We start from the raw sequence: 14,353 nt of genomic DNA on the forward strand, positions 1-14,353 counted from the left end.
TTTCTATTCACTTATACTTAAGTTATTATCCGGAAACCATCTGTCTTCGGACGACGACGATGACGACAACGTGATACCAATATACGACCAAATTTTTTTAATTTTTGCGGTCGTATAAAAAAATCAAACAAATAAAGTCTTGACCTAATAAGGGTCAATTAATATAGAGTTCCACAGAATAGCCAATGACAAATACAATAAAGGCAAGCCACCAATTATATCAAAAAACATCTAGGATACGCAGTCTCAGCTATTTTGCAATTTATCATTATACCTCACACTGGCCACGTGAGCAAAACATATGTGTACATATCAATAAACTATTTTCTATGTTACAAAATCTTACCTTGGGGAAATCCCATTACATTAAATATACGATCTACAGAAAAACTTACCTTAAGGGAAATCCCATTGCATTAAATATACGATCTACAGAAAAACTTACCTCGGGGGAAATCCCATAACATTAAATATATGAGCTACAGAAAAACTTACCTTGGGGAAATTCCATTGCATTAAATATACAATCTACAGAAAAACTTACCTCGGGGAAATCCCATTACATTAAATAAACAATCTACTGAAAAACTTACCGTGGGGAAATCCCATTACATTAAATATACGATCTACAGAAAACCTACCTTGTGGAAATCCCATTACATTAAATATACGATCTAACTGGTCATGATGATACGGATTACTTGTTTTTATGTCTTCTTGACGACAATGAAATATAGGTTCATATGTTAATAATTCTGCAAATATACAACCAATAGCCCATATATCTGAAAAGAAAATAACAACAAATATGTATTACAAAAATAAGAATATGTATTGATTGGCTTTCTCTAAACAGCATGAACCATAATCTACCCCTATCTCATGAAAAATTTCAAAATTACATATTTCTGATAAAATTTTGATTTATTTTGACAAAATTGGGACTGTTCAATTTTCAGAAGGAAAAGGTTTTGGACATCTTTTTATTGCTTTTATATGAAACTGCTTATTGATATAACATATTTTATTATTAGATAAATAATATCATTTAAATGGACATGTCTACAATTGAGACCTTGGGTCTGTATGCATGTCGTTAATTTGACCCATAGTTGGAGAAAGGTTGTGAGTGTGCTCAGCATGTCAAGTCATTGAAACAAATGTCAGCTGAAAAAGTGAAACTAAGAAAGGTAACAGCAGAAAGACAAGAGTTCATTGATTGATTTGACCTGCAAAACAAGTCTAAAACATGTTATGAGTAAATGATTTTCAGTTCATTTATATACCTGTATTTTGTCTATGATATGAGATCAAACATCAATAAGCAAATCAACATTGTATTGTTGCATATGCTATGTCTATTTGTATTTATGTTTATCTGTCTTCTTATATTTATAATTGACTCAAACTCTTTATCTCCAATCTTTTTATGTTTCTTTTTATACAAGCAAGGGAAACTCAAGTAAACTTAAAACACACAGATGGAAAGAAGGATGGACAAAGGACAAAGCCCTTACTATATGATACTATACATTTTTGGGAAGTCTAAGGCTAGACTTTTTATAGGCACTTCTGTCAGGTACCTACTTCCTGTTTCGTTAAACTTTAAACTTTTCAATACAACAATCTTTTAAAATAATAAAGGGAAAAAAGGTTTTTATTAAGATATATATGATGAACGCTAAGCGCAGCAGCAAAAGACACTTCAAAAGGTAATCCTTCCTTCTAAATTTATCTTAGGGAATCAAGGGTTATTTTTTTATAAATACAATACCTATAGCTTTTGTATAATGTCTAGCACCAAGTAAAAGTTCTGGAGCTCTGTACCAGAAAGTCACAACCACTGGATCTAAATCAGCAAGAGGTTTTAATGGTGAATTAAATAATCTGGCAAATCCCATGTCAGCTGAAATCAAATACAAATTTGATTATCAAACATAAACAGTTGAGAGAAGTTGAGTAAAATATTTTACAGAGTGGAATTTAAAAAGCAATAGGTAGCAGTATGGAATCAATGTTTCAGGTTAATGAAAACCTTATTATGAATTTAAAACTATTATTTTAATTATTCATTTATTATTACTTCATACTTGTACAGCAGGTAATTGCGATTCTGAGATACTTTGGATCTTCCAGCTGTAAACATTAGCAATTATAAGTAACAAATCAGTAGCACTTTAAAAATTGTTTCATTCAAATCTTAACTGAAAGTCTCTACAAAAAAAAACTTGTTTGTACAAGTGTTGTTTGCTTCAGTTTTCACTGAAATATCATAAAATTGCAATTATTGGACAATGAGGTTTCAAATTACTCATTCATGTAGTTGCTTAAAGGCCAAACCTCAAAAGTATTTATTAAGGCTTTAATCCATTTATTCAAAGAAGTATGACAAAAGTGATTTTGGATGTTCTTTGTAATTTTGCATCTAAAAGAAGAAAAACTAACATATAATTATGTTAATTGGTAACATTTTGTGTACCCAGAAAATTATCCAGTTGATTCTTGCATATGCTCATCTACTGGTAATCAAGTAGCCATTAAAAAGTGGATAAAAATCTATGTACTTTTAAAAAAACACTAAATAATTAGATTATGAACACTGAACCATTTTGAACACGTTTTTTGTCATTTTCTTCAAAAATTTCAATAAATATGTTAAGAAATAGAAGTAACAGTCAGTTATATACCTATTTTGACTCGGCCTCGTTCTTCACCTTCACCCATCACTAAAATGTTGGCAGGTTTCTGAAAGTAGACAAGAATCTCAACTTTTTATATCCTGATACTATACACACCATATATCTGTACTTCTGATTGAAAAGAGTTTCTTGTAAAATGGAAAATATAAATAAAATATTTGAGCTATACATTATAATTATACAGTTATTCCAATTCTTATAAAGGCTAGTTCTTAACTATGAATTGCAAGTAACATCACGTTTTTTTATTCGGACCAATCATAATCTATTTTATAAATAAAACTGCATTTATAGGATAAGATAAAGAAACAGAAGTTTAGATTCTCATCATCATAATACAACAAGTTTTGTCACAACTCCAGTTCTATTGAGAAAAATACTGACTTGAACAGGACACCAAAATGTATCATTTAATTTTTATTGTTGGGCAACAAATGATAAATTTGTTGACAAGACTTTACCAGTTTTACATGAAATCTAACATGCCTAATGATTTATGTGATAATAGATACAATGAATTTGTTATCCCAAATGCCCAAAAATTCCACTTGAATTAAATGAAACAAATCACAACATCTTGTCAACAAATTAAACTACAATAAGATTGTCTGTCTTGTACATACTCACCAGATCTCTGTGTAACAAATTACAATAAGATTGTCTGTCTTGTACATACTCACCAGATCTCTGTGTAACAAACTACAATAAGAATGTCTGTCTTGTACATACTCACCAGATCTCTGTGTAACAAACTGCAATAAGATTGTCTGTCTTGTACATACTCACCAGATCTCTGTGTAACAAACTACAATAAGATTGTCTGTCTTGTACATACTCACCAGATCTCAGTGTAACAAACTACAATAAGATTGTCTGTCTTGTACATACTCACCAGATCTCTGTGTAACAAACTACAATAAGATTGTCTGTCTTGTACATACTCACCAGATCTCTGTGTAATACCCAGTTAGCATGAAGATAATGTATCCCATCAAGGATTTGGAACAACAAAGATTTCACCATATTTTTTGGTACATCTATCTGTTTTTTGTTTGCTTTTGCTGATCTATGAAATTTTATTATATGCTGAAAATAAATTTAAATGAAAAGCAGTTATCAATGGTTTAAACTAAGAATGGATTCTATTTCAAATACACAGACATACCAATAAACGTTTTTCATAGTAACAACATATTTTTTTTCTTTTTCCTCTTGAATTTACAAAGACAGTCAGGGTTTGATAAAATTCAAAGTGCAGTACAACTAAATTGATACATAGTTTCATAAGGGTCTGACTATTTACCAACATTTTCAAAATTTAAGTGGAATAAAACATACAGGCAAAATAGTACTGCATAAAATTTTCAAAAAGAATCAACATTCAAATGTCTTTTGATACAAAAAAACATAGATATGACACTGAAGGTGACTGGTTGTATAGGATAAATTTTTATTTCAATTATATAACTACACAATTTTTATTTTGGTGAATTCTTTGAATATTTTTATTTTAAAAATGCACCGTTTATACATGTATAAAATGTCATTAATTTTTAATATGGCAGGAAGGAGGATTTTTCAGTAGATGGTGTAGGATTACTTTTTATATATCAAATTTTGATTCATTTTCCAGAAAGAGTCTTTGAAAATGTTCAGCAACAAAATAAGTTAATAAAATAGTTCATTGTCATTTGATAATTTGGTCAATTATGATTGGCTTAGTTGAAGTATAGATTCCTATTAGATTTCCACCTTTGGGTCAAATTCTAAGTTGATTGTGACATTTGTCGATCAGACTTGTATTTTATCAATACCCTTACTGACTAAATTGACCTAACTAACAAACAAATACATACATGTACTTTGTACTTGAATAACCTTTTCTTAAAATATAACACACAATTTTTTCACAGTGCATATTAACTAGGCAAGAGAAGTATCAGGAGTTCAATTTACTTTAAGCAATGGAAGGTCCAGGACCTTTGACCAAAGATACTTAAAGGTCCTCCATTATTCTCAGAAGGTCCAATTTTTATTGAAAATTCAATTTATAAAATCAGAAAATACTTACCATAACATTTTCTGAATTTTTAAAATAAATTCAGTCAGAAAAAGGCTTCCCCTTTTTCCAACACTATATGCTGTGTTAAATAACACTTTGTACCTTTATAATTGGTTTGGTTTCAATTGCTGCTTAAGAACACGGGCATAACTTTGTGCCAGATAACAGCTCGACTTCCTTTTCAAACTTGGGGTCAGATTCTTTTAATCACTTTTTTTGGCAAGATACATAGATGCTGGGTGGTTATTTTTCATCACGATTTTTTCTGGGGTCAAGTTTTAATTTTTGTTGTCCAATGAACCAGGGCACTTTCCCTTTCACTGTTTGTGGGAAAAATTTGCATTCTTGTTTTTCCCTGTCGTATTTTTAGTCTTTAGTCAGATCCTATCTTTCGGGCTGTGTTAAGCCGTTTCATCAATCACCCCCTTTGTATCCCCTGTTTCATCAGGTTTTCTTTTGGAAGGGGTCACTCCAAATTCAAACAGACTCATACCGTTTACTGGTTATGTTTTAATATTATATTCTTGAGTTTCCTGGGATCTTGTACGACGATCGTTCACATGACTACACATCGATTCAATTGTGAAGAATTTAAGCAAATACATTAGTTTCCCTTCAGTAAAGTTGCATATTTCAAGATTATTTTTATTCTTGATTTCATATATTCTTATTCAAATTGCTTTTGTAACTTTTTTAACCTGTAAAATACGAAAGTCTGTCGGGTGTACCTAACTACTGGTGGGAAGGTCCGAACCCGTAAATGGAAGGTCATGGACCTCGGACCACCGCTAATTTGAACCATGAGTATAGGGAACTATATTTGAGTGTATGTAGATTTAGTACATGGCTACATCCTGGTTTGTGAGTAGATGCATTAGGAAAGAATTTGAACAATAATTCCAATCTTTTTAAAAACCTACCCATAAATCATGTTCTGCATAGTCAAACAGTAGCCATACTTTTCTGTCTGTGTGTGACAGGAAAACTTTCTGTAGACTGATAACATTTGGATGCTTTAACTCTCTCAACAGCTGAAAGTAAATATGTAATACTATTTACCTCATAAACAAATATTTTTGCATTGCATTGACAGCTTTGGTGCAAATTGAAAACAGCAATATCATAGACTCTTCTTTATTTTCTTGAGGGAAATAAGGATATTACTTACAAAAAACTTAAATTACAAAGTAACCTACATCATGTACATGGTAGTAGAAAAGTTGATAGTTGCAAATATAATTATGTCTATCATTGTCAATATTCATCAAACTGATAAAATAATTATCAGTGCACATGAAGAGTTCTTAAAATTACTTTAAAACTCTATCTGATGAGTTAAGCCCTTTTCAATGGATTTTTAATTTGTTCTTATGTTGTATTTTTACCCCAAATTCATAGGTTAGGGGAGGGTTGACAGCTCACAAACATATGTTTAATGTTGCCACATTCAGAAGATTAATTATCCAGTGGTTGTAATTGGTTAATGTCTGCTATAATTGTCAATAACTTCTTTTTTTTTGTTTGTATTATATAAAAATAATCTATTTCATTATTGTGTCATATATTGATTGACATACATATTACATGTATACATTAACATTAAAACATACATAGAACAATCAATACCCAGCCATATCAATTTGGCTCTTTCTATCTTTTTGCTTTTGTCTTGCACAGAATTTAAATAAATAGCCATTACAATGTCTTAGCTGCGTACAGCAATATAAAGATTAGACATAACATCACATATGGAGGTAGTTGTCTAACAACAAGAATCTTCACTACATGTACAACAAAATTCCATCAGTTTATCTCTGACAGAAAAGTTTTGTCAGCCAGGAGGTTAAATTTCTAGTTTGATAGAAAAATAAATGGAGAATGTGTCTATGGGCCACAGATGCACCCGCTAGCATATATGCATGAGTCAACTTCTGCATACAGTAACAGATGCAGGATTCACGTAGTTAAGATCGTTTTGTGATTATAAGCATAAGTTCCATAACATTTGGTTGAGGCAAACTAAAGTTAGAGAACGGAAACAACGGATTCAGCAATTTTTCCATTTATAAAGGGCATAACTCAAGAACGGTAAAAGTGACGCCACCAAACACCAAATTTCGAACTTGATCTGTGTTTTGTGGTTAGTATTGTGTATAAGTTTCATAACATTTGGTTGAGGCAAACTATAGAGAACGGAAACGAAAAATTCAGCAATTTTTATGTTTAGTAAGGGGCATAACTCATGATCGGTAAAAGTGACGCCACCCAATTTCAAACATGATCTGTGTTTTGTGGTAATAAGCATTGTGTATAAGTTTTATAACATTTGGTTGAGGCAAACTAAAGTTAGAGAATGGAAAACTAATTTTGGGGATGTATGCAACGGACGAGACGGACAAGGGTAACACTTAATGTCCCCTCTGCTAGGGCAAGGGCATAAAAACTTGCCAGTAGGGTCAAAAACAAGTTTTGTTAACTTTTCTGTTGTATCAGAATGTTTTACCAGTATATTTTTTCCTGACCTATTTTCTTTAAATGATGTTTGATCATTCTAGATTCTGCTATGTAGCTATATAGGTCAGTCAGGGGTACTACTTGTACAAGTAATCTTTATTTACTTGAAGAAGTAAATAAAATATACTTATACAAGTTAATTATAATGTTTGAATAATCTCCCCTTAATTTTCTGAAAAATTTACTTGTATAAGTAAATTTTTTTTACAATCCCACAAAAATTCTCAAGTTTTGAGATGTAAAATCATGCCTTTAACAATTTTTCTCAGGTTAGCTCATAATTTTTGATAAGAGTTCAATGTTTCATCTTATTAATTCAACAAAGAAACTGATTGAGCAAAGATCTTAAGTATTTGCGCAAGGCCTTCAAAAATTGCTCCTTGGGGCTTGTAAATGAGCAGTGTTCTAAAGATAACATACAAATGAGATTTTCATTGTGCATGAAATTACACTTAAATGAATAGTAAAGACATCTACAAAGGACAGACAATTCAAAATTCTGTTAGAGCAAAGAAGTTCTAAGAATTCAAGAAAGGAAGATAGGATGACTTTTTTACTTGTATAAGTAAAAAAATCTGAATGTCTAAGGGACATAACTAGGCCAAAAAAAAATTTACTTATACAAGTAAATAAAATACACTTGTATAAGTATCCTACAAATTTACTTATATAAGTATATTATAATTACTTCTTCAAGTAAATAAAAATTACTTGTACAAGTAGTACCCCTGACTGTAGGTCAGACAAGACATATAGATAAATTATGCAGTGGAAGATAAAATATACTTACAGCAATTTCTCTACATGCTGACATAGAAATTCCTGTACCTTCTATCTGTTTTAAGGCATATTCTCTTCCATCAGTACTGAAATTCAAGTTATAAAAATATTTTGAATCTGAAATTGCTATTTCAAAATTTATAGCTACAAACCTGACAGATATAGAACTTATTTCCAAATCACACAAATGGTATTAATTTCATGTTGTTTTTCTTTAAATCTTTCAAAATGTAATAAAATCTCATACATCATATTTTTATACATTTTCTCAAAAACTTCAACGAAAGATACCAAGACCTATTTGATAAATATTCCGTACTAACTTCACGAATAATACATGATGGTCTTGAAGTATAGATTCTAGGTACTGACGTTGTTTATCATCTTAATTACATGTTATAGTGTTCTTTTATTTGTCTTGGTAAATTATTAACCTTTACTGTTTAGTCCATTTTTGGTAATATCCTTTCGGCGTGGGTCGGTACTTATATATCCCGCCATTGTGTTATTGTGCTATGGTCATTTTTTGTATTCTTGTCTTTCATTTTTGCTTATGTGCTTTGTCTATGAGCCATTTTGTTTTTCTTTGTTGACTTATTTGTTTGATTCTATAGTGATTAAGATTATAACACAATGTTGACTGCTGTACCCCTATTTTTGACATTTTTACCTTAGTACATTGTATTATGTCTGTTTGTTTAGTTCACACATTGTTGTCAATATAATGGAATTTTATGCGACTGTCATACAAGTGAGAGGTTTAGCTAGCTATAAAACCAGGTTTTATCCACCATTTTCTACATAAGGAAATCCCAATATGACAGTTGTTTTCCATTCGTTTGATGTGTTTGAGCTTTTGACATTTGATAAGGGACTTTCCGTTTTGAATTTCCTTGGAGTTCGGTATTTTTGTTATTTTACTTTTTTCATAGCATAGGATAATTTAAATTTATAAATAAAAAGACCTAGGATAAAGAAGTCCATGAAGTAATTATTAGTATATGAGTGACCATAATGCGTTCATTGTGTTAGGCCATGTAGGCTTGTAGTTTTATTCCTGAAATTCCTGAAATAAATCATATTCATATTATTTCACAATGTACAAAAATGTATATTCAAATATTGCCATATTTGGGATTCCTATAATCAATGCTATTCCTAATGGTGATTTTTAGGATAACATGAACTAAGGAAAATCTATCTGTACTAGAGAGATACCAAAGGGCCATTCAAACTCATAAGTCGAAAATAAACTGACAAGGGCAATGTCAAAAAAAGTAGAAGAAAAAGACAAACAGTCATGACAGTATACAAAACACAACATAGTAATCTTGATTAAAAGATCAGAATAGAATTTTCTGGTATTATATTTTTATAAATTCTCTAAACAATGGATGTAACTGAAAGTAATTGAAATATTATTGGAATTACACACCTTTTTCCAAATGTAATTAATTAAACTACAATAACATGTAATTGAAACTTGACAGGATTACACATTATATTCAATTACAAGGGGGGTAGGACCTTTATCGGGACTCCGGGATCAGGTGTTTTAAGCTCGGGATTTCGGGATTGATCCTTTCGGGATCCGGGAATTCTTTTTTTCGAATTTCGGGATGTCGGGATTATAATTTTTTAAAATTCGGGACCTCGGGATTCCATGTTTTTAAGCCCGGGATTTCGGGATCAGTACCCCTCCTACCCCCCCCCCCCCCTCATTACATGAGAAATTGTAATTTATAGGGTCATGTACATGTACAGCAACTTTTTTCAATTACCCAATCTGAATGGATATCAAAATGTTTTAATAAAGGTTTCCTTGTTCATCATTAACCTTTCAAAAGCCTTTCTAACTTTGAAAGCATTTAGAACCAGTAGATTGATTGATTGTTGGTTGCTTAATGTCCAGTGGCAAATATAGAACCAGTAGAGAACATAATTCATAAATGTTTGTTTACATTGAAACAGAATGTGACACCTTCTATATAAATCATAAAAGAAACTGCAGAACTATCAATTTGTTTTAATAGAAACGAAAAAGAAACACTGCTGTGTGTGTGACCAGAATTTGGCAGAACGATTTATTCTAATCATTGTTTTATTGTCATGATTATAAAAGATTAAAATATGATTTTCTAAATAGCATGAATAGTAAATATTGACATTTAAATAATCTGTATTCTTAGGTTATTACTTATGACAAGATGCATGATAGACGTCTATGGACATGATGGTGATAAATACTCAAAAGTAAAGAAATAATTCTTAAAAATACAAAATTATCGACGACTTAGTGTGCGAGACATATGCTTCAAACACACTTTAACCTGTTCTTCCTTTTGCCTTTATACACATGTCCATAAGTTCCTCGTCCAACTTTGCATCCTTCGTAATCGAAAAGGTCCTCTACTTTCGCTCTTTCTGCATTCGTTTTCTGTTTATATTCAAAATCCATTTTCTCAGACGAGGCAAAATATTTATTTTTCCTAAAGGTGCTTTATAAATGAGATTCCTATATTAAAAGCGTATTGATGATCAATACGACTTAATTTCAGAAAATTCTTGGAACGACTCAACTATTCCGGGTTTTTAACAATGGACAGTCATAGAGTTTAAACATATGAACATAAATTCGGATGAAAATATTAAAACAAAGTATCATCAGAGATATGCATATGGTTTTATATGTCTCGGGCATCACATAATAATAAGAAGATGTAGTATGATTGCCAATGAGACAACTCTCCACAAGAGACCAATTCAATCTTCAATCTTTGTCGTGATGACAGGGTAATCTCTCTGGTAAATTATCCTTTGACAGAAATTAACAATTATACTGAGGTCACCGTTCGGCCTTCAACAATAAGTAAACCCGTGTATATATAAAAATCTGTTCTGCAAGAAGCTGCAAAATATATAATATTAATGATTATGATTGTCTCTCACTAAGAAAACTACTCAGGAGTGCCAGTCTAAATTTTCGGTACTGATGATGTTATTACTGGAGAAATCCATCAGTATTTAACTTATATAATTGTTATCTGTTTATAATATAAAAGAACTTCATAATTTTGGAAAGTATTTATCATCACGGTATTGCCGAAAGCATTCGTAATTGTTAAAATGTGTATATCATGCTTCAAAATTGTTGAATTATGTTTTATTTTTTGCAGTGAGATGTATCAAGGAATTACTATATTGTACGAAGTGATGTCGGAGACATATATATCATATGTCTCCTCTTGTGATGCCTACTATATTCAATGTAATATTGATTGTACTTGATACATATTAGCTGTATTGCTTTTGGAATAAAGAATATATATATAACATATTTGTACACGTAAATTATTGATTTAAGGTGCGGTTAACGATACTTTTATTTTCGATTATTACTAAAAAATTGTTAACTTAACAAAAGACTTTTTCAATCCGCCATTTTTATTTTAGATTATATATGCGACAACTCTCCACAAGAGACCAAAAGACACAGCAATTAACAACTATAAGTCACCGTACGGCCTTCAACAATGCCGGAGTAAAACCCATACCGCATAGTAAGCTATAAAGGGCCCCGAAATGACAAATGTAAAACAATTCAAACAAGAAAACTAACGGCCTGATTTATGTACAAAATAATGAACGAAAAACAAATATGATATACAGCAACACACGACAACCACTGAATTATAGGTTCCTGACTTGGGACAGGCACATACAGAATGTGGCGGGGTTTTACTAGTTTGAAGGCGCGCCAACCCTCCCCTTAACCTGGGACAGTGGTGTAACAGTACAACATAATAACAAACTATAAAAATCAGTTGAAAAGGGCTTAACTCATTGCAGATCGATCCAAAGAGAAATACATTTAACAAAAACACAGAGTGGACGTGGCAGGGTACTTATATATCCCGACGCCAAAAAGACACTATGTACAGATCTGAAAGTACTCGCAGTTACTGACAGCTAGTTCAAAGCCAAAAACAACTTATAAAAAAAATCATGCATCTAAGACTACAATATCAATCAGTACACATCCAACATCCAATGTGATTAGTGTAAAGACGTCATTAACAGTCGGAGAAAAACTTGACCTTGTGCAATGTCAAGATACAGGTATAAACAGATTGTAGAGCCAAGAATGTGTATATGTATATAGAAAAATAATATTTAGTTTGATTTTAATTTATTGATAACAAAATCAATATTATTACCAATAAAAACAATATTCAAAGATCTAATTATAGTGTTGAATAGGCAACCTTTTAGAATAAGTTTATTTAAAGGATCGATAAGTTTACCCGGATCGTATCTAAATTTCCGGGCTCGGTAAACAACATTTCCGTAAAAATTAGGATGTGCTATCCCGTTAAAAATAAGTTTTCTACAGGTATAACCAAACTTCTAAACCAAATCTTTATATCTATGGAAGAATTTAGTAAAGGTTTTAAGTAATTTGTGGTAACGAAATCCCTGACTTAATAATTTACCAGTAATACATAGATTACGATAATTGAAATCCAAAACGTCACAACAGCACGGGCATAGCGAACGAGTTGTGATATATAAATACCGTGAGATGGTGTCAAAGGAATATCACCGTCCAAAAAAGGAAAACTAATAATAGGGAACGAAAAAACGTCCCTTTTTTGTCGGAAATTTTAGTGTAGAGTTTCCCGTGTAAAACTGAAATATCTATATCTAGGAAAGGACAGTAATAATCATTTATATTTGATTTATTTAAAGTAAGTTCCTTTGGGTAAATTTCGGCAGTATATTTAGAAAATTCTTGATTATATAACGAACAAATATCATCAAGATAACGATAAGTGTTGTTGAATTTATCAATTAAATGCAATTTAGACGGGTCTTTACTAAGCGGGAGTTGGATTATTCAAATATTGGAGAACCGTGAATAAACCAGAAAAACGGACCAAAAACTATAAAGAATCGAATCGAATAACTGGGTGCAAAAACATAAAGAATAGAGAATAATGGGCAAATTAATAAAGAATAGAGAAAAATAGCCCCAAAATTAAAAGAATACAGAAATGAAGACCACCCCATCCAGACCCCCAGTTATTCATCACTGAAGCAAATAAAATGGATCTCTAGAAAACTTATCAGATAGTAGTGTTTGACAAATATCAAACAGTGGCCCATGTGGCAAGCACCTTCCATGGGCAACTGTCTGGTACACCAGATAGAATGATTTATCGATTGATGGTTGCTTAACATCCAGTGGCAAATATTTCAAGCATGTTCAAGACGAGAACAAATCAACAATAAATATAATAGGAGGTAGTTCCTTTTATAAATGCCGTCCGGGAAGAAGGTCGGGAAAATGACTGCCACTGGTACACCCGACAGCAGAGGTCAAAATAGAAAAGTTTTAAAATAAGCATTAGATAGCATCTAAATAAAAAGAGCCGTAGAGCTGAGTATAATAGCAAACACTCAGTATAATTATCGTCGAATTGAATGCATACAGAACAGTAGCATGTCATTTCTTACCGACCGATTGTTTCGCCGAATCTAGATTGACTTATATCTTCGTCATTTGAACTCCGGTGGGTAGTTGTCTCATTGGCAATCATACCACATCTCCTTATTGTTATATAAGTTTTGAATTGAGAAAACTGTTTTCGTCCGGAACACCGTTCCACAGAGTAGCTGCAGCTTATATGAACGATCTTTTACCACAAGCAGGTGTTCTTGCCATAAAAAGATGATTTAACCAAGTTGAACTTAGTCACTAAGTTGTAATAGAGACTTTTATCAGTCTAATGTTACACACCGTGTAGCATCACCACCGGATATAGGTACCCCCGAAGCGGTGGAAAAAACAAATGTGAAGTCATGTATAGGGTCAAATTCTTCTTATTTTTATTATATTCTACGTTTTGCTGACAAGTAAAGTTTTGTGATACTGAGTCCTAATAATGTAGCTACTATTTAGGACTGATTATGATCCTTAATTGGTGTTTTCTCTTCAAATCGTCAGAATCGGCGGCTAGAGGGGTACCTATTCAACGAAGCATGTGACGAGTTCAAACTTTTTAAAACACATTTATTTTCCTTCAACTACTCATTTAACGTTTTCGTAGAACAAAGGTATATCATATTTAAGTTTGACAACACTGTATTTCGAAATATAGATTAAAGTACAGCCTCATTAGTCATATTTAAACAAGAGGGAACTATTTCACTAATTTTGGAAAATAATTGTTCTCTAATTGTATTTGATACGATACTTCAGAGCTTGCATTCCTGTCGTGATTTCCTGGATATAGTG

At 31.7% G+C, this 14,353-nt stretch overlaps 1 protein-coding gene across 4 annotated transcripts in view; it reads right to left on the reverse strand.

Moving 5' to 3' along the window:
- LOC127725653 (cyclin-dependent kinase 8-like) overlaps window positions 1-10,556 on the reverse strand; it is a 34,441-nt gene extending 23,885 nt beyond the window's left edge. For 3 of the 4 annotated variants that reach the window (XM_052232758.1, XM_052232756.1, XM_052232755.1), the window contains exons 1-7: window positions 10,380-10,556; window positions 8,066-8,141; window positions 5,682-5,792; window positions 3,645-3,785; window positions 2,688-2,745; window positions 1,775-1,906; window positions 642-785 (exon numbers count right to left, since the gene is read on the reverse strand). In XM_052232758.1, coding sequence (XP_052088718.1) covers window positions 642-785; window positions 1,775-1,906; window positions 2,688-2,745; window positions 3,645-3,785; window positions 5,682-5,792; window positions 8,066-8,141; window positions 10,380-10,513 — 796 coding nt within the window. In that variant the 5' untranslated portion in view covers window positions 10,514-10,556. The remainder of the gene's footprint in view (window positions 1-641; window positions 786-1,774; window positions 1,907-2,687; window positions 2,746-3,644; window positions 3,786-5,681; window positions 5,793-8,065; window positions 8,142-10,379) is intronic. The other variant, XM_052232757.1, reaches the window with a different exon arrangement.
- Window positions 10,557-14,353: the final 3,797 nt, after the last annotated feature.

Source organism: Mytilus californianus, unplaced genomic scaffold (genome assembly GCF_021869535.1).
Source record: "Mytilus californianus isolate M0D057914Y unplaced genomic scaffold, xbMytCali1.0.p SCAF_15, whole genome shotgun sequence".
Lineage (NCBI taxonomy): Eukaryota > Metazoa > Mollusca > Bivalvia > Mytilida > Mytilidae > Mytilus > Mytilus californianus.